The 20,642-nt window shown below is 37.0% G+C and overlaps 1 protein-coding gene and 1 long non-coding RNA gene across 2 annotated transcripts; one reads left to right on the plus strand and one right to left on the minus strand.

Moving 5' to 3' along the window:
• The first annotated feature begins 609 nt into the window (after positions 1-609).
• Positions 610-18,132, plus strand: LOC121242686. Its single transcript, XR_005935947.1, has 3 exons — positions 610-640; positions 4,201-4,204; positions 18,022-18,132. It is a non-coding gene; the product is annotated as an uncharacterized LOC121242686 (long non-coding RNA).
• On the minus strand, positions 16,155-19,071 carry LOC121242685 (cytochrome P450 81Q32-like). The gene is made up of 3 exons (XM_041140610.1): positions 19,057-19,071; positions 18,083-18,999; positions 16,155-16,857 (listed from the first exon to the last, which is right to left on the minus strand). The coding sequence occupies exons 2-3, from the start codon at positions 18,992-18,994 to the stop codon at positions 16,240-16,242; spliced, it is 1,530 nt and encodes a 509-aa protein (XP_040996544.1). The 5' UTR covers positions 18,995-18,999; positions 19,057-19,071; the 3' UTR covers positions 16,155-16,239.
• Between the last annotated feature and the right edge of the window lie 1,571 nt (positions 19,072-20,642).

Below are 20,642 nucleotides of genomic sequence, written 5' to 3' on the forward strand. Positions count from 1 at the left end.
TAGAAAAAAAAAAGACAAGGCGAAGTAATACATTAATTGCTACAAGATTAGTTAAACCATCTGCCAATTGCCTATTCTTTATATATACTAAACATCAAAATTGGAATTTTGTTAATGTCTAGGATATCTTCCCAAAGATCCACATACCTACAAGGAGGACTTTTCTTACTTTTATACCAGTTAACTACTAGCAAAGCATCTAATTCAATAATGGGGTCATAAAAACCTAGCTGGTAATATAGAGAGAGGTCAGCTTTAACTGCAGAACCACCAAATAAATGAAAAAGCCATTTATGAAATGACCATAATAATCGTGAAGATCCCACCACAACCATCAAATCCAGTTGCCCTTTGAGGCTCCATCAATATTGAGTTTTATTCTACCAGTTGGAGGATTTAACCAACGAACCATGCAATATGAGACTAATGTTCTAGTCTTCAGTAAGGGGATTCTCAAAGAGAATACCTTCAAGCTGGTCGGGGTTGTCCAACTTCAAATAATAGCCCTTCAATAATAACCCGCCATGTAAGTACTTCAATTTACATATCTTGCACTCATCGTACAGAAGATCAAAAACTCCATTAAAGCAAGTGTCCTCGTCGTCTTCCAAATTGACTAGATCCAGAGACAAACCCCTTCGTCTTCCTTCGTCATCCACCTTGAGCTTACCCAGCAAATACCTTGCTGCGATGGACTGATTTCCTACCGAGCCAAGGGTCTTGAAGTCTTGAACGACAGACTGATTTTGAGAATCCATGCGGCGGGGTCGCAGTTTATTACCCATATGGTTGGGAGGGTCTTGGAGCTGTTCAACTTGGAATCCACGTCGATTAATACCAATGGGTGTGAGGCCTTGTTGGATTTGGTTGAGAACACGGCCGAGGACAGCTATGATTTGTATTACGCGCTATTCATGTACACTAAGAGCTCTTTGGAAATGTTGGAGAGGTTGGATTAGGCTTTCGAGGCATTGAGGAATGAGCTCTTTGGCTAGTTGCATAAATTCTTTCAAACCCAGGACTTGAAAAACTAATAACCTTGCTAACATTATGTATAGGAGAGGCATTAGAATGGAATAAGCCTCATTTGATGGAAATTATTTGTTAATGGATCTGGGAGAGCCACTCATGATGCAAAGGTGGATATACCTGGAGAGGGGTGAGGGATTTAGGTTTTTGTGGGAAGGGATGAATTGTCCTGGATTTAGTTCAAGACCCAAACGGACTAAGATGGTTGCATCGGCGTGATGCTTGCGTCGACATCGAATTGAGATTGGGGCAGTGCAAAGAAACGGAAGAGAGGGGTAGCAAGGAAGAGGAAGACGAAATAGAAGGCTACGAAATCTTAGTGCATTTTCTCTTGATTCTCTATGGCGGAGCCTATTTAAATTATAGTGTATTTTCTTACGTGGCAATAGTTGAATAGAGGGTTGTTTTTGTGCAATTTATAGTCCGACCGCTTAGAAGTGGTTCTGATTCTCAAAATATTGAATATGCCCTTTAATGGTTTAATCATCAGATTAAGTTCTTGCAACCATTTCACAACTTTAATGAGCCACTTCTAAGCTTTCACTGACTTGAACAAGTGTAATGTTGTTATGGAGTCATTTAAGTGTTAATTAATGTAAGAGATTAAAGATGGTAGGTTCTAGGTGGGCTAGAGGGGAGTCCCACAAAATTTTCCTTCTCTCTCTCTTGGAGTCTAAGTTTTAGAGGTATTTTCTCTTCACATCTTTCATGTGTTAGACAAAATTTTTCTTAAACAAAAATCTATGTATCTAATTTCATATACCAACATATTGGCATCAAGAGTGATGTTTGAATCTGTAATGACCCGGTCCAACCTAAACCCTGAAGGTAAATCTAGCCCGTTAAAAAGAAAAAAAGCAAAGAGAGTGCAACGAACCTTTTGGACTTAGGTTTCGGTTTTCCCATTATCCAAAAAAAAAAAGAAGAAGAAGAAGAAGAGGAGGAGGAAAAAGTTTCAGTTTTCCCTTCCTTTTCTTTCTAACCCCCCAATTTATAATCTCTATATGCTCTATAAAATTTTTGAAAATCTCAATATACCTAGAAATGTATCTCTCTATTTTTTTTTCTTAAAGTCTCAAAATTTTGTCTAATTTCAGTATATTATCTATTTTCAATGTTGTGGCCTCTCTAAAATTAAAATTAAAACTAATTTTACCGTAAATAATAAACTTATTAATATAGATCCCAAAGTTTTTTGTTATATAATATTAGGCTTCTTAACAGTCACCACCCCCACCTCCTGAGCTGATTGAACGTGAAGTCGACACCTGAGACGAAACAAACTAGAAGCAAGGTGAGGTCGATGAACCCCTTAAGCTAATCACCCTAGATCAAGCTCACCTAGAAGCCATGGTGAGGATCGGAACAAAGGTAAAGGTTGAAGTTAGGTAACAGTTGAAGGAGCTGCTCGCCGAACACAGGGACGTCTTGGCCTTGAGCCATAAGGACATGCCTGAGATTGATACAGAGGTGATCGAACATTGCATGTACCTAAGCTCAAAAGCAAGGAGGGTCAAGCAAAAGAGAAGTTTTAGTACCAAGAAGTATGCGGCGATGGCAGAAGAAGTCAATTGCCTCTTGGTTGCAGGGTTCATCAGGGAGACCAACTACCTAAAGTGGCTTTCAAACGTGGTTCTCGTAAAGAAACCCAATGAAAAGTGGAGTGCAAATGTAATTTATGTTTGGCTACAATTAGATGAGTCCATACTCAATTCGAATTATGGATGAATGTATTTTTTAGGATTCTAGGAGTACATTCGATAATGATAAGTGTTTATCTGATAAGGATGAGTGTTTAAATTGTAAATTTTATCAAATCTTGTTCATATTATAAGATAAGAATGTACAAGAGTCATAGGCATGTTTTGAGTCCAAAAAGTCAATTGAAGAGATAAAGATGCAAGCTTTATTGAAGAAACTGAAACAGACTTGAACTCAAGATAATCCAAAAGAAGTGATCCAGTCCGAGATGTTCGCAAATAGTTAACAACGTATCTGATTGAGATTCTGGATAAACATGTTAGCAGAATTCTTCTCCAAATTAATGACAACATTGTCTATTTATAGAAGAGTTGGCTAAGGTTTTGTGCGATACTTGAACTGCACATATTCACAAGTATTTGAGAGCTTAAAGATCTGGGTAGAACTTCAAGAGATCGTGCAAGAAAAAATTATTGAAAGAAGGATTTTTCAAAAAGAATCAATCCGTGAGATTGAGTGAGAGCATACTCCAAAGGGGAGTTGTCGTATTCAAGTTCAACCACTGGAGGTTGCAGTAAGAAATACAAAGATTGGAGAGTGTCAGAGATTCTGACTACCTATTGCAGTAGAAGACAAGTGGGTCGTGTGTCTGGGGTAAACTTGTCTAATTACAAAGGTTTTGTAAACATTTTATTTGTAATACTCTCAATCGATAAAATTGACTTTCCTGAATTTGGTTGTCTCGTAGAGTTTACATTTGAGGAGTTCTTCAAAAGGTTTTCCTTCGTAACCAAATTATTATGTTAGTGCTCTTAATATTTTATATTGGTTATTAATTTGTGCTAATAGTTTCTTTATTTAGCATTAATGTGCATAATTAGGGGTATGTGGGTAATTTCATAGAGGATGTGTCGACTTCATCGACCTGAATAAATCTTGCCCAAAGGATAGCTTTTCCCGAATTGACTTAATTAAGGATTCCATAGTGGGGCACTGTATGCTAAGTTTCATGGATGCCTACTTTATGGATAACAGACCCGAATAAGCCGAGAGGACCAAGAAAAAAGGGTCTTTATAATCAACTGAGGACTATCCTATTACCAAGGTATACCGGAGTGACATACCAGAGGCTAGTAAATCAAACATTTAAAGAGCAGATCTGGAGGAATATGGAAGTTTAAGTCGATGACTTGCTTATCAAGAGCAAGGAACCAAGATAGAATGTGTTAGATTTGCCAAAAGCTTTTAGCATACTATGACGATACAAAATAAAACTCAACCCGACAAAGTGTGCCCTCGAAGTATGGTAAGATAAGTTCTTAAGTTCCATGGTGTCTGAAAGAGGGATTAAGGCCAACCCCAAGAAAATCTAGGTGGTCGTCAATATGAAGCCACTAAAGAACATGAATAAGGCACAAAAGTGAATAAGGAGAATAGCAGTGCTCAGCAAGTTTGTGTTCAGATCCATAGACAGGTGCCTACCATTCTTTTGAGTCTTGCGAAAGAATTGTGACTAGGATAGTGAGTGCAAGAAAGTGTTCGCCCAACTCAAAGAATATTTATCAAGCCCCCCCTCTCCTAAGCCAAACCAATCAAGGGGAGGCCCTGAGTTTGTATATGTTGGTTACACCAAAAGCCATAGTTTGGTAGGAAGAAAAGGTGCAGAACCCAGTTTACTACATGAGTCTTGCTCTAAGAGGTGACAAGACCAAATATCCCATAACAGAAATGGTGCCATTTGCATTAGTGGTAGTTTCTCGCCGATTAAGACCACATTTCCAAGCGCACCCCATAAAAGTTTTACTAGCGACGCCCCTAAAAGAATACTGCAGTTATCGGACACCTCGTCCTGCTTAGTAAATTGGTCAATCGAGCTAAACTTCGACATCAACTACCTTCCTTAGACGGTGATAAAGGGTCAGGTATTGGCTGACTTCATAGCCAAATTCACCTACTTTTCTGAAGAAATACAAAGATCCCTATCGGGAAACCCGGGCAAGTTTATGTCCATGGCTCGTCCTGTATGCTAGTGAGAGTAGACATATACATAGTGGCAAACAACAACAAGGAAATGTATTATGCATTATGGCTCAAATTCAAGACCACCACCAATGAGGCGAAATATGAAATAGTATTGATAGGACGCACTGTAGCATAGGCTCTAGGGGCCAAAGAAATCGACATGAATGCAGACTCCCAAGTGGTAGTCAACCAAATAACAGGACAAAACCTGGCAAAGGGTGAGAAACTTAAGAGATACCAATAGTAAGTATACAATGGCAACACCGCTTCAGTTATATCCAAATTAGCCGTATCGATAATTGGAAGGCTGACAGACTAGCACAGGCCACATCAAGTATGGATGAGATAGGCCTATCGTGGAAGGTGACCATCCAAACAATAGGAACTCCACCAGTCAGACTCGATATCTTGAAGATAAAAATAGGAACCCTGGAATGGGCCCATGACATAGCCAAGTTCCTATCAACCGGGGAACTTCTACATGATAATGAGAAGCGAGGAAAATGAGGAACAAAGCTGCCTGTTTTGCCCTGATTAATGGCGTGTTATTAGGGGTGATCTCGGTTTGGTCCAGTCGGTCCCCAGGGGGTTTTGTGGACCGGACCGGACCTATTCGATCTAGCCTTTTTCCACCCTGGACCGGGCTGAATAGAAATTCCAGTCCCTTTCAGTCTGATCTTGTCTCGGTCGGTCCATTTGGTCCCCCACAGTATCAAATAGGCCAATAGTTCAATCCTAAATCTTATAATTTTCAACCCAACAGTCATTTTAACTTTTTGGCCCACTAACATTTTATCTAATTTTAAGTCCAAAAATACCAAAAAAGAACTTGAATAAAAGGATTTAGTATAAAATAATATAAATTTTTTATATCCATCCAAACAACTGAAACAAAATTATCAATCATAATAATAAAATTAAAAAAATAGAGATAAAGAAATTTAAAACAATCCCTACTCAGTAAAATTTCTAATAACTAATAACTAATAAGAAATCATCTAATTTATCCAAATTTCAAATTTCAAATAAAAAAAGAAAAAAAAAATAAATGCATATTTACACGATTACATGAATACACAGCTCTCACTGTCTCATCCTCTCATATTTACATCAATACAAAACACAAATATATATAAACCAAACAATCATATTAATACAAATATAAAAAACATTAAGTTAAACATTACTACATTAGTTATATTAAAGAAACAACTAACAATGCATTAAAGTATATAGCCCTACTCCATCACTGTAAGTCTGTAAGAGCACAACTGCATAATCACGATTCACAACCTACTCCAAGTCTCCATCACTTAAGTCTTCAGTGTTTACAGTTTATCTATAAAAAAAAGGCTTAAAGCTGTTTTGAACTTATGCGTTTATGCATGTAAAAACTGGGTTGTTATGAACTTATGGAAAAAATATAGCCTTTTATTATTTATGGTTCTATACAAAATAAAAGTAAATAAGCCAATATATGAGATCATGTCAGCTTGTAATAAAACAAAAAGAAACAATTAATGAGATCATGTAATATATGCATCCAATTATTATATAAATCTGAAGTCTGAAGTAATGCTTGATCAATTTATATTGTGGATCAGATTCAACACTTTGGGTGTTAAAACTTAAACGTACTTCTTAATATATATGCCAAGCTAGCTAGGGGGCATGCATTTCGTACTGTATATATTATATATATAGATATATATATATATCCAGTTGTAATATGTTTTATTTTCCAATTAATTACCTGGACGACAATAGATAATATAATTTTGTATAGCTGATAAGTAATTAATTGAATCTCCATAATATCTTAATTGAAGAAGGAATAAGATCATAAGGGTTCAAGGTTCTTTTAATGGAAGTTTCACTGATTGCCAAAACTTTCAAGTCTAACAGAAAAATCTACTAAAAAATAACCATTTCCCAATCAAGTTTCAGATCAGTTTTTATTTCTTCTACTAGTCAACAATTAATCATGATTAAAAAATCATAACCAACAATCTTTTCACATCTTTAGTCTTTAATCAGTATTAGGTGTAGGGCTGGTAGGCATTGTATTTGACGCCTCCACAAAATAAGCAAAGTTCCTAACAAGTTCTATCTTAAAACAAAACAAGTTAAATGAAATTACATAACATAGAAGATAAAACAAAATAAACCACAAAATATATCAAAAGTAAATGCATTACATACCCATATCCAATTGCTTCTTAAATTCTTCCACTTCATCAATTAAAGTCCTAAGGCTTATTGGAGTAGAAGAAAAACGAAGCCAGTTTTGTGCACATATGAGACCCTCAACACTCATTGGATTTAAACTATTTCGGAAATGGTCAAGTACATGATCCACAGTGCTAAATGTAGATTCAGAGGCCACAGTAGATACTGCATTGCAGGTACATCGCGCGCAACCTTTGAAAGTACACGATATCTAACTGAATTCACCTTCCACCAATTTAGAAGGTCAAAATTATCCTCTTGATCCTCACATCTTTCAACTAGATATCTATCAACTTCTGACTTACTTTCCAAACTATCTTCTGACTGTAACTGTTGCTTAAATTGGACTATCAAATGTGTCTTTCTACTCGCAATCTTGTCAGCTGAAGGATCTACATCTTCATGTGGGGAACTTGCGTGCTAACTCTGAGGAGAACTCTCTCCTTCATTTTTCTTGTATGCCTCATACATACAGATAAATGCATTTCTCACCCTCCAACTGAAATCAATTTTTTTTTATTGATCATGTGCATACATATGTCCCAACCCAAAATCAAGATATTTCATTTTGTAGTGAGGATCAATAAGAACCCTAACATACAACATCATATTTTGATTTTTCAAGTTCTCTCAATACTTTTCAAACTTTTTCTTCATATTTGTGGCCATTAATCTCACTACGGGGCTTCGTTGTTCACACTTCATGTTAATAGCATCTTTAATACTAACCAACTCTGTAAAAAAACATTGCAAGTTACATATTCACCCCCGAGAAGCGTAAAGTTGCATCATGAAATAATTAAAGAAACCTCACAAACAACTTTTTCTTCTCCCAATTGGATGCATTGGGAGGCCGTAACTTCTTTGACTTTCACTTATTCACCACTTCTTCATCATCTACATCGTCATCATCGTCATCTCCCATACTACCAAAGAAGCACGAATCTTTTTCTTCCAACTGATCAAAAACCTTTCTAAAATTTGAAGCCTTCTCCAACATAAGATAGGTGGAGTTCTATCTAGTCGATACATTTAGGCAAACTTGGCTTTTGGATTGAATATCTTCCAACCCCACACATTTATTAAATATACTCCATCTTTGAGGAGATGATTTAACATATTTCACAACAATCTTCACATTCGCAATAGACTCATCATATTCTTTCAACCTCTCACGAATGATCAAGTTCCAAATGTGGGCACAACATTGAACATGCAAGAATTCATATTCCAAGACCGTATCTCCTCCTATACTTGGTTTTTTTTTTTTTTAAAAAAAAAAAAGAAATGGCTACATTATTAGAACTTGCATTATTAAGAGTGAGTGCAAGTACTTTTGTTCGCCCCCAATCATGCAAACACATCTTTTTGCCTTTACCAAGTGCATCACCCTTGTAATTTTCAACCAAAGAAAATGAAAGAATTCTCTTGTGTAATTTTCAGTCATCATCAATAAAGTGTGCTGTGAGGCACATATAGTTTAGATTTTGCACGGATGTTCATGTATCCATGGTGAGGGAAATTTGCTGCCCTCGAAGAGCATTTCTCAACTTTTGTTTTTCCTTAAAAAACAAACTAAAATAGTCCTTGGCAACCGTCATACGAGATGGAATCCCTGCTCACTTAGGGCAAACCACAAGTATAAACTTTCTGAAACTCTCCCCTTCAGCAAGCTTAAAGGGCAACTCATCAAGAATAATTATCTCTACTAAGGCTGGTCGACAAGTCTCAACACTAAACGAAATGGGCACAAGTCCCCCACTACCATTTCCTCACTCCACCTTCCAACCTAGAGTCGTATGGGACTTATCTGTCTTCTTAAATGAACATTTTTTTACATTGTTTCTCAATGTGATACTTCATGGACTTCATACTGTTGATCTTCATATCACATGCATGAAACACCACAATAACTATAAGCAGTCCTAGGTTTAGTGGGATCACATTTTGGTATTTTTATAAAGGGATCCCAAACCATTGACCTAACTCTACCACTTTGTGACCCACCAACCGATTTATTACTTACATTGAATGGGGGTAGGGGTGGAGGCATGTCTTGTGTTGACTCTTGCACATCATTTTTAGAAAACTCAATTGGGCTCTGTTCAAATGAGATCAAAATAAATGAGAATTCATTATCTAAATAAATTCCATTGGGCTATGTTCAAATGAGGTCAATTCAACTCAATTGCTAACATATGAAGTAATTTTACATGAAAGTATAAGTTGAGGATACAAAGTGGCTCTGTTCAAGAATAAATTCCAGTGGCTCTATTCAAAACTATTATACTGTTATGTTTAAGAATAAATTCCAGTGGCTCTGTTCAAATGAGATCATAACTATTATATCCATGTAGTGAAAATAAGATCAAAACAAATACAAATACAAATTACATGTAAGAATACTGTTATATGGTATCTCAAAATGGTATTGTGATTATTTGTAACAATTCCTTAATCTAATGACATGATCTATGGGACAGGATGATTATCTGCCATCTTGTTTTTGTGAAGAAATCAAGTCTAAGAGAATTCATCTACACATATTCCAACTGATCAGTTCAAGCTTTTATTTCATAGACGCAAGGTCCTGGTACTTGGAGTTTAATGCAAATCATTCTTCTAATGCATTCAAGATTTTGGGAAATTCAGTTTACAACTCAATTCTCACCCATAGTTTTTAGATTAAACAAATACAAGTACAAATTAAAACAAATACATCAAGATAAAAAAACCATAACGACAAATACATCAACATTCAAGTTCTCAACAAATACAAAATACATAACAAATATATCAAGGATTCAAGATCAAAGATTCAAAATAATCGGCTTTAGGGGTTGCGACTGCGATTGCAAGTCGAGAGAGAGAGAGAGAGAGAGGGTACCAATCGGCTGCGAGCCTGCTGTGACGGAGGGGACGGAGGGGCAAGAGGGGGGCATTGTGGCTCACGACACTTAGGGTTTCTAAGACGAGAATTGGGGAAAAGTGATGGAAAGAAGAAATGAATCACCGGGGGGGACACTGAGTTATAACAAAACGGTACCGTTTCGTTCGAAATTGGATCCAAACGGTGCCGTTTTAGGGACATTAAATTGAAAAAAAATAATTGGGTTGCGTGAAACCATGCAACCCGGTTATTTTTTTTCCCTGCAGTGACAAAAATGGAGTCATTTTTGGGAAGGCAGCTCACAATTCATATGTGTGTTTTTCACTTGTATATTTTTGGCACATAAATTAATTAAAAAATTTATTTTAATTAGTAAAATTAAAATTAAATAAACTATTTAATGTGGATTATTTAATTAACTCGTTAAAAAATAATTAATGATAATTATATTTATGATATTAAATGTTAATTGCTAATTTGTTACTAACTTGGATTATGTCAAATTGTCAATCGCTCAGTGTATTCTAATTTATGATTCTAATATTCTATGAATCTATGATAATTTTCAATTTTTCAATATTTTAAACTTGAAGTTTTTACATTTTGTATATGTAATATGATTAATAAATACTTGTGTTAGCCTATAAGCCTATTAGGTATATATAGTTAATAGTTATAGTGATTTTAATACTATACTATTAGTCTATTATACATATATTATGCTATAATCCTATAACTCTTATAATATATTAATATATACTAATACTATATATATTATACTATTATAGTGTTATTGTTACTACTGCATATAGACTTATAGTGTGTGTACATATATTATAATGATATAGTGATACTAATACTATATATTATATAATAATACATTGATATAAATTATTACTAATATTATCATTACTATATACTATATTAATAATTTAATAGTGATATTAATACTATATAATAATATATGGTCATAGTCTCATAGACTCATAGTGATATTAATAATTTAATACTATATAGAGAAAATAGACTTGTAGACTTATAGTAATTTAGTTATAATTTATAATTATAGTTATAGACTATAGTGATTTAGTTTAGTTATAATTATATTGATGATGTTAATTATTACTTTATTACTAACTTAAAGTATGTTAAATGTTAATGCATGAGCCACATACAACTTTTAACATTTTGTGTAATTGAGAAAGATACTACTTAACATACTATTATAAATAAGCATATTTAATTATCCATACTAAAATTTATAATTTATACATATATTATAATTTATACTATAACTCTTAATAGTATTAGACTATTAGTAATACATTAAAGAATATAATAATACATTAATACTAAATATATATAGTTATAAACTTATACTGTATAGAGTATAGACTTATAGTGATTAGTTATTAACTTATTATGATTAGTAATTTAGTATAACTATATAATAGTATTAGTATTAGACTATTAGTAATATAGTATAGCTATATATTAGTAATATTAGTTATAGTGATTTAGTATAGTTATAACTATATTAGTATAATTATAACTATAGTCTATATTAGACTATTAATATTTTTTTATACCGTATTAGAGTCTAGACTATTAGTATTAGTATAAATATTAGTATTAGTTAAAATTATAAATTATAAAATTATATATGATTATTATCTAAGTAATATATAAATTATAAAATATATATTTTTATTTATTCATTCGGTTTGGTCCAGGGTGAAAAAGCCCTGGACCGTGGACCAGACCGAATGAATTCGGTCCTATGCAATTTAGACTGAGACCAACTGGGCCTAGTCCCAGGTCGGTTCGGTCTGAACCGAAGTGGCCAGTTCGGTTGGTTTTTCCAGTCTGGACCGACCTATTCTCACCCCTACGTGTTATACAAACGGGGTTTCTCTACACCCCATCTAAGATGCATCTCAAGGAAAGAGGATAAGTACGTCCAGGCAAAAGTGTACGAGAGGGTATACGGGAATCACTTAGGAGGAAGAGTTTTGGTGGCTAAAGTTATGATAGTAGGATATTATTGGCTGTATGCCCTCAAGGAAGCCAAAGAGTTTGCCAAGAAGTGTATCCAATGCTAGCAACACAAGTTAGTACCAAACTGTTTGCCTGAAGAACTAAACATCAGTTACATCGACGTCGGCGTTCATCCAATGGGGCGTCACCCTGGTCGGTCCCATGCCCCCGGACAAGGGAGGAGCAAGATTCATAATCCTCGCCGTTGATTACTTCACAAAATGGGTAGAAGTCGAAGCCCTAGTGACCATCACGAAGAATAATGTCACTAGATTCCTATGGAGGGCTATCATATGCTTGTTCGGGATACCATGAAGCATCATTTTGGATAACGATTGATAGTTTGATTTTGACCACTACCAGAGTTGGTGCTTCAAACTTGGGATTAAGGTCAAATACTCATCCCTCGGACACTGCCAAGCCCACAGAGTAATGCCCTGATCTCGGATGGATCAGAGAGTTACTTTGTGTCACTTAAAATTGTATCTCATCCTACAGATATAAACTCCAAATTCTCAATGACATATAATTTCAAACCAACTACCTAAATACAATCAACCTCCCAAAATACCAGGTCATTAAAACACGACAAAAGTACTGAATAAAATTCTCCAAAAATCATGGAAACCATGTATGTTAATACACCGAGCTTAAATCATTTCACCCATGCTCCCTAATCTTAGTCTCAGTTGAAATATTCAAATTATCTGAAAAATAATGTGGAGATAAAGGGTAAGTTATCAATAATTCAGTAAGTAAAAAATATATACTAATATGTAAACATGAACATTTATAGAGTTCAGAATGCATAACAAAATATTTTTATTTCCATAATGCAGAATCAGAACATATTATCAAAAATATCAGAGCAAAAGTTCAGAAATATTCTTATTCAAAATTCATTTGGCATAGCATAACTGAACATCACATCAGAAACATAATTCTATGTTTAACCCCCGTGGTAGGGTTGTGCAAATCCCAACGGTCAATCGAGCATAAACAAGATGTCACATCATTCCTCTTATTATTCTTGGAGTCCCGAGTGTGCACACAAGAAAGACCACACAGAAAATAACTTAGCTTCGAAAGTGGGTGCACCGAAAACAGAAAAGTTGGTACCAACCTAATAGAGGCCATAGTTTTACACCTATGGTACATAAGGTCAAAGCAAAATATAAACATAACCATATACAAAATCACAATCAGAATAAAAAAGGAAACAACTTGTTTACTTGTTTCGCTCTTCGCCCACCAAGTGCGATTGAATCTGTCTCCTGCCTAAACACCAATGTCGAGTGTCTCTACTTGCTCCTAGCGAACAAAGGAGGAAACCACTAAGCGCAGTCGAGCTCATCTCCCGCATAATCATTAAAGCCGAGTGTCCTGCCACACTCAACGTACAAAACAAACTGACCAAACAATAGCGAAGCAAACTAAACAAAACAATAACCCACACACTCTCAAAGCTTAAACACTACACACAAGCACAACAAACAGACCAAGATCGACAAATAGTTGACAATAATCAACCATTAAACATGATCCAAAATGTCATAATCAGTACAAGTTGTTCAAACTTCAATACAAACTACGGGAAAAGAATGGAAAGAGTCGAGGATCATGACGAGCTCAAGGCGTCATACATGGTGTCTCTACCCAAGGAGTCAAAAACCTAATAGGCGGCACGGTAAACCCTGATGGACTTCAGATTCAATGTCCGCAGGTTAGCACCAGGGTGGTCTAGCAAATAATCCCTTAGCTTTGTGAGTCCAAGCTCAAAATAAAAACTTGTTGGGGTCAAAAATCCTTGGAGCTTACTCACCATGGCATAAACAAACTCGTCCTGATCATCAACTTGTGGGGTAGGGCCTACAGAATGAGATCTTGGGGAACTAGGTAATGTTGAGAAGTTAAACATTCCCTCGGCAAAGGGCCTGAAGCCACCCATTTCGCCAAAGCCTTGCAATGATGAGGGAATCCGAAAAGGTTGAGAAGAGGAGGTCGGAGCTACAAAGGCACCCTCCTTCAACTGCTCGATCAAGTCCAAATGATGATCGTTAGTTAGAAAATCGCTCGAAGATGTAGTCAAAGAAACATCACCCCTCATGGGAGAGGTGCTGAAGGCGACGAAGGGATGAATACATGACCTCTGCTAAAATCTACCCTCGAAGGGTTGTCATGAAATGATGTACGAAGAATAAAAGGTAATTCTGGAGTTACGCCACCAGAAACAGTAGAGGGAATGGATGATAAAGAAGAACCATCCTTCGACCCAAGCACCGCCTCTCCCCAGGCATTAGAGGCGTCAACACCTCCACTGGGTGTTAAAGACAGATTGCCTGCTTCACTGCAGAACTCATCGAAACCGCGAGAGCAGCTCCCGAAAATGTATAATGAAGAGCCACATCAATATCTTCCTCATCCTAACAAGGAGTCCCATCCTGACCACTTGAGGCAAGGGGGGTTTGGCTAACGGCCTCTTGACTAGCCAGCTCAGGTGACTTGATGTCTAACACAAATGGCAGGTCAATCTTAGCTTGGTCCATGACTTCCTCTAGTAAGTCTGAAAATGGAGAAGCCGATTGAATCGACCCATTTCCCTAGGGGTTGATGAAGCATGAACGGGCCTGTCCTTATTAGAGCTTGATTCATCAGACAATTTAGTCTCACCACAAATTGGGCTGTTGTCTATGCGAGTTTTCTTTCCTTCCTACCTCGGAGGAGCAGAAGATCCCTTCTTTTGCCCTCGAGATAGCAAGGGAGCACCTAAGAACTGGTGACCAAAAACATGAGCCTAGTTCGCTAAAACCAAAAACCTGACGATGTTGGAGTGAGTGAGGAAAACATCAGACCAAGTGGCACTGTCATTCTGTTCCACCCACTCATAAACCAGGTGTAGGTGAGCTTCCTCACTATCAGAAAGAATAATAGCAATGTTGCAGCCCTCAGGGACAATACCCTCCCCCGCGTGAATGAGGAATTCTAGATGGCAGGCCTCACTAGAAGGGAACTCCTAACCACTACCCTACACAAAGAAGAACTTCCTATCCTACTCCTTGGTATGGGAATAACGGCCTTCCAAATGCACCACCTAGTAACCGGTTCGATATCAGAAACTGCATAAATTTTCATCTATGTTTCTAACACTGTGGGCATAGAGGAATTTCTTGAGCTATAAGATTAGGGTATTCCTCGCCAGTGGGTTCCAAAACCTATTGTCATGCTACACAACATGCCATTAAGATCCTTTAGGCGTTAGGAAGAAGCTAAGAGGGAGCTAGTCCCAAAAAGTGGAGTGCATCATGGACAGGACGACAAAATGGCAAATGGAGCCCTATCAAGAACATGGTTGAGGACGAAGCCACTCAGGCATCAAAGTCCTTAGGGTTAACCATCCCATGGAGAGACTTCGACAAATCCAATGCCACAGATCTGGAACCTCGTATCAATTCCTCACTAAGTCCAAGTCAACGTGAGATGTTGTAGCCAACCACTGGTACCCTTCAAAGTCAAGGGAACAGTGCGAACCGATTCTCCGAGATGATTGGAGGAATCGCAGGGTCAGGAAGACCGAGAACCATGAATGCCAAAGCAGGAAACCTTGCGGAAAGCCATCGAAAAGGAAGAGCTCGGAGAGAAAAGGAAAGCAAGTCGAAGAAGATATGGATTAAGAAGAGTACAGTAGCAAAGAGCAAGTTAGTGTTTGAGTAGGAATGGAATGACAAGAGATGTTGAGGAAAGAAAGGGTTTAAAAGACAAGGTGTTGTTTGAATATCCCCAATTAAGAAGAGAGACATGTCGAGAACGAAAAGGAGATAGGAGAGATGAACAAGTCCTTTAATCTGCACTATGTGAAGAGATGCGAAAGTGAAACGATGCATGCCTTTGACATGATAATATATGTTGATAAACGGTTGCGAGTGGAAGTAAATCCAGAATAACTAAGTGAGGTAAAAAAAAATATATATATTTCATTACTATTCACATGTCATCTCATTCCCCAAACACCATCCCCTCATCTTTGTAAAAAACAAAAAATGTATTTTATAGCACTAAACAATACATATATTGCATAGGCAATGCATACTTCTTTAGGACACTATATATATATATATATATACACACACACTAATAGTAATGTTATATACTACACTTTCCTCCTACTTTATCTTACTAAATAAGATGTGACACATTTGTCACCATTGAATGATAAAGAAGCATCCAATAAATAATCATTCAATGGTGATAAATGTGTCATATCTTACTTGGTAGAATGAAAATAGTGAGATAGTAATCTGTCGTATAGAATTTTACATATATTATATATTGGTTCAAAGTTGAGAAAGAAGGTTGACCATGGCTGGACGTGGACGACAAATAGCATGCAATGGTCGAGCCTTTGTCAAGGTCAGCCCAACCACTTCGTTCATGTCTACCATTTCCTCACCAATCCTCTGCCACTCGAAGCACTGTATCAGTGAACCCAAAGCAGAGCCAACCATCCTCATGGCCAAACCTTCTCCGGGACAGCCCCTCCTCCCTGATCCAAAAGGCATGAACCTAAACTTAAACTCATCTTTCATCCGTTCAAACCTTTCCGGCTTGAAATTCGTGGGGTCCTCCCAAATTGACGGGTCATATTGTATGCCCCACAAATTCACAAGTAGTGTAGTGCCACGAGGGACGTGGAAGCCACCCACCTGGCAATCCTCCGATGACTCGTGCGGCACAAGTAATGGCCCTGCTGGATACATGCGCAGTGTCTCGTTTATAATGCAACAAAGATATGGAAGCTGAGCCAAATCGGGTTCATCAAGCAGGCGATCAAGTCCCACATGATTGTCGATTTCTGCCTGCGCCTTCTTCAGAACTTCTGGCTTGTTGAGCAAAAGTGACATTGCCCACTCCATGGTGCCAGCCGAAGTGTCGGTTCCAGCTGATAATAGGACCTGTACATGCATGTACATATTTCAAGCTCAATTATTCTGTGCTTATGTGTGTAATGATGGCGCTTTTTTGCTAGTGATCATGATATTGCACGGCGTAGATAAATATCTTTACATGAAATAGACAGTATCAATTTATACGGAATATAATGATGAGATGTCCCACACACACCAAGCTAAATGGATTTTATTTCTTTCAGATAAGAAAAGAGACACCAGTCATGTATACATTTAAGCCGAGATATTTTGTGGTATGCAACTTGTATTTTTATGTTTTGTCATCTTATAGATGGTAACTGCCTTGACTTATACTTGATCACATATATTTCTTCTACGTTGATAGTCAAATCGAGGCATAAAATGTCAAAAGCAATCGTTTGTCCAATTGTCTGAACTGTTAATTTTCTCCCAGCTGGTCAGTGGTGGATATCTTCTTGCTATGTCATTCATGACCTTTACAAAGAAAGAAGCTAAAAATAGCGTGAAATCGCTTTAATGATTCCATACAAACACCAACATCAGTTGGGTTACCACTTTTCATCAGCGCAGAATTATGCTATTGTTGTTTTGATCGTTTGGATGTTAAATTAAGATGAGATGATAAAATATTATTAAAATATTATTTTTTAATATTATTATTATTTTAAAATTTAAAAAATTAAATTATTTATTATATTTTATATTAAAATTTAATAAAATTATAATTATGAGTTGAGATAAGTTGAGATAAATTTAGTAACCAAACATATCCTTTTATCAATGGACTACAACTTTACAGCTTTTGCTGATACTGGTACAGTGATAATCTTATTTTATTTCAGATAATTATAAATTTATTATTTTTTTATATTTGATGTTTTTTAATATTTAATTTTACTTAATAGTTAAGAAAGTAATTCTTAGTAAAATTATATATATATTTTAATTCTTTTAAAGATATTAAAAAATTACTTAAAAATAATAATAAAAAAATAAAATATTTCAAATGAATAATAAATAATAAATAAATAATAAGAGAATATCATTATCACTAACCTTTTATTTTACCTTGAAGTCCAAGAAAGTTCAAGTTGTCAGATGCTTATCTTATATGTTTTCGTGACATATGTTACTGTGGAAATTAAATAAATTAGTGATCTAAATGACTAGATCTGTAGTCAGTTATAGTGTTTTGGACTTAACAAAATCTGGTTAACCATGTCGAGTATATTGTCTTCTCAATACTTACCAGCATGATGCCTCTGATAATCTCGTCCTTGTAGTATTCAGGTTCCGGTTCTTGCAGATCCAACAGAACTCCAATCATGGTCTTCTTCTTCTTCTTCTTACCCTTTTCTGCATCTGCATCACATCCCATTCTTCTATGCTCCTCTATCAAGCTCTGCATAAATCTGTCTCTCTTTTCCTGCAATAAAATCAACCTCTTCTCCATCCTACTAATCCCAAACCAGCTCAACATCGGCAAAAAATCTGTGGTATTTGTGATAGACCCCAACCGAAATGTTTCAGACGCAACATCCCGAAACTTGCCGACTTGATCTTCTTCTGCTTCCGCCGCGCTACCTCCGTAATACCGCTTCCCAGCAATCATCCTCATCATGACGTTAAGCATCAGCTCAAAGAAGGCTGATTTCAGATCATGGACTTCAGTTTGGTTTCGATTCTTACTATTAGTAGGCAAGAGCCGGCGATGGAGCGAACGAACCTCGTCGGTGCGTATACGGGAGAGCATTTGGAGGCGGTGGGAAGAGAGAAGTTCGAGGGACGAGATACGGCGGAGCTTTTGCCAGTGATCACCGTAGGGGGCCCATGCAAGGGAGGTGAAGTTGTAGCCGAGGTGTTTCCTGGCCAGCAAGCGAGGGCGGTTGGCAAAGTTGATGTCATTGGTGGCCAGACATTCCTCGGCCGCGCACGGGGAAGAGATGACAAAGACTGGTCGAGAGCCAAAGCTGAGATAAAATATGGGACCGTACCGGTTTGATAACCTGGTTAGAGAGCGGTGGAGGGCTTTCTTTAGGTGGTAGAGATGTCCAACAATGGGGAGGGTGGGGAAAGGACTTGGTGGGAGGTTTTGGGTCTTGGAAAGCAAGTGCTTGGCTATTACATAAAAGGCTACGAAGAGAAGAATTTGGAAGAACATGGTGGGGATGAAGGATTTAGATTGGTTTGATGGATCCTATGAAGGTTATTATGTGTTTGTAGTGAGGAATGAAGATAATAGGTGTTAGAGAGAATGAGTTTCTTGAATATTCTTTATTGATTTGTTTTTGTACATGATGTGTATATTTATACACAATAGAGGAGAATAAAAGAATATTTGGTTTGTTACAAAAGCTGTAGAGAATGATAACAAATTTTCGTATTGTTACTTTCTAGAAGAATACGGTAGTCTATTGTTTATGTATTGCATGTGTGATCCTCTGCTTCTCCTGTTGCTGCATGGGCCTGAGTGATGCTCACCTTCTGTTTGTCAATATGTGCCATAGGTTCAGATATTCTAATACGTCCCTCGAGTCCAATGAGGTATCTACCACATTGAGACTCGATCTGAGATTGATGAATTTATCTGAAACCAATGGCTTGGTCAACACATTTGCTATTTGATCTTTGGAGCTACAAAACTGAACTTGTAAAGTGCGAGCCGCAACACGATCCCTGACGAAGTGAAAATCTATATCCATGTGTTTAGTTTTGGAGTGATAAACTAGGTTGACTGATAGATTGGTCGCACCGATGTTATCGCACCATAAAATGGGAGCTTTGGCAAGCGGAATACCCAACTCCCAAAGAACTGTTTGGAGCCAAATTGTCTCAGCAGCTGAAGAAGCCAAGGATTTGTATTCTACTTCAGTTGAAGACCGAGCCATCGTCCTCTGCTTCTTCGAGCTCCAAGAAATGAGATGATGTCCAAACTAAATACAGAAACCTCCCGTTGATCGTCTATCATCAGGACAGCCCCCCAATCGGCATCAGAATAAGTTTGAAGAGTGAGAGTGGACTGCTTTTTAAACAATAAGCCGTGGTTGTGATAGTGGCTTTGAGATACCTTAAGATTCATTTGGCAGCACTCCAATGAGAGACCTTGGGCGAGTGCATGAATTGGTAGATCCTATTCATAGCAAAGGAAATGAAGCATTTGACTTCGTTGAAGCAGAGTATGTATGTAGTGCCATTGAGAAAGTAGTAGTCTCTGAGTAGTGTGCTATGCTTCTAAGCCAAGAAAGTAAGAGAGTTTGCCAAGGTCTTTAACAGGGAAGGCACGGCCCAAGTCAGAAATGAGTAAATCAATTGCCGAAGGTTTAGAGGAGGTGATGATTATGTCATCTACATAAACTAGAAAATATATAAGGACATCACCATGCTGTAATATAAAAAGAGAGGGATCGGCTTTGGATGCTAAGAAACCATATGCAAGCAACCAAGAGCTGACTTGAGCAAACCAAGCTCGTGGTGCTTGTTTGAGGCTGTATATGGCCTTGTGCAATTTGCACACATACGTGGGATGAAGTGGATCAAGAAATCCCTAGGGTTGTTGCATAAACACATCATCAGTCAACGATCCATGCAAAAAAGTATTCTAGATGTCTAATTGGCGCAACAGCCATGAACGAGTTACTACAATGGATAAAACAAGCCGTTTAGTTGACGACTTCACCATTGGACTAAAGATCTCATTATAGTCCAAACCATGGATTTGATGATACCCCTTAGCTACAAATCATGCTTTCTTGCATTGGAAGGAACCATCAAAATTTGTCTTAGTTCAAAAAACCCACCTGCAACCAAGA

Source organism: Juglans microcarpa x Juglans regia, chromosome 8D, assembly GCF_004785595.1.
Source record: "Juglans microcarpa x Juglans regia isolate MS1-56 chromosome 8D, Jm3101_v1.0, whole genome shotgun sequence".
Classification (NCBI taxonomy): domain Eukaryota; kingdom Viridiplantae; phylum Streptophyta; class Magnoliopsida; order Fagales; family Juglandaceae; genus Juglans; species Juglans microcarpa x Juglans regia.

Bases quoted from the DNA above. Each gene is read 5' to 3' on its own strand.
- LOC121242685 (XM_041140610.1), bottom strand. From the start codon at position 18,994: ATGTTCTTCCAAATTCTTCTCTTCGTAGCCTTTTATGTAATAGCCAAG. The intron at 16,858-18,082 runs GTAAGTATTGAG...ATGCATGTACAG, and splicing joins TTATCAGAGGCATCATGCTG to GTCCTATTATCAGCTGGAAC.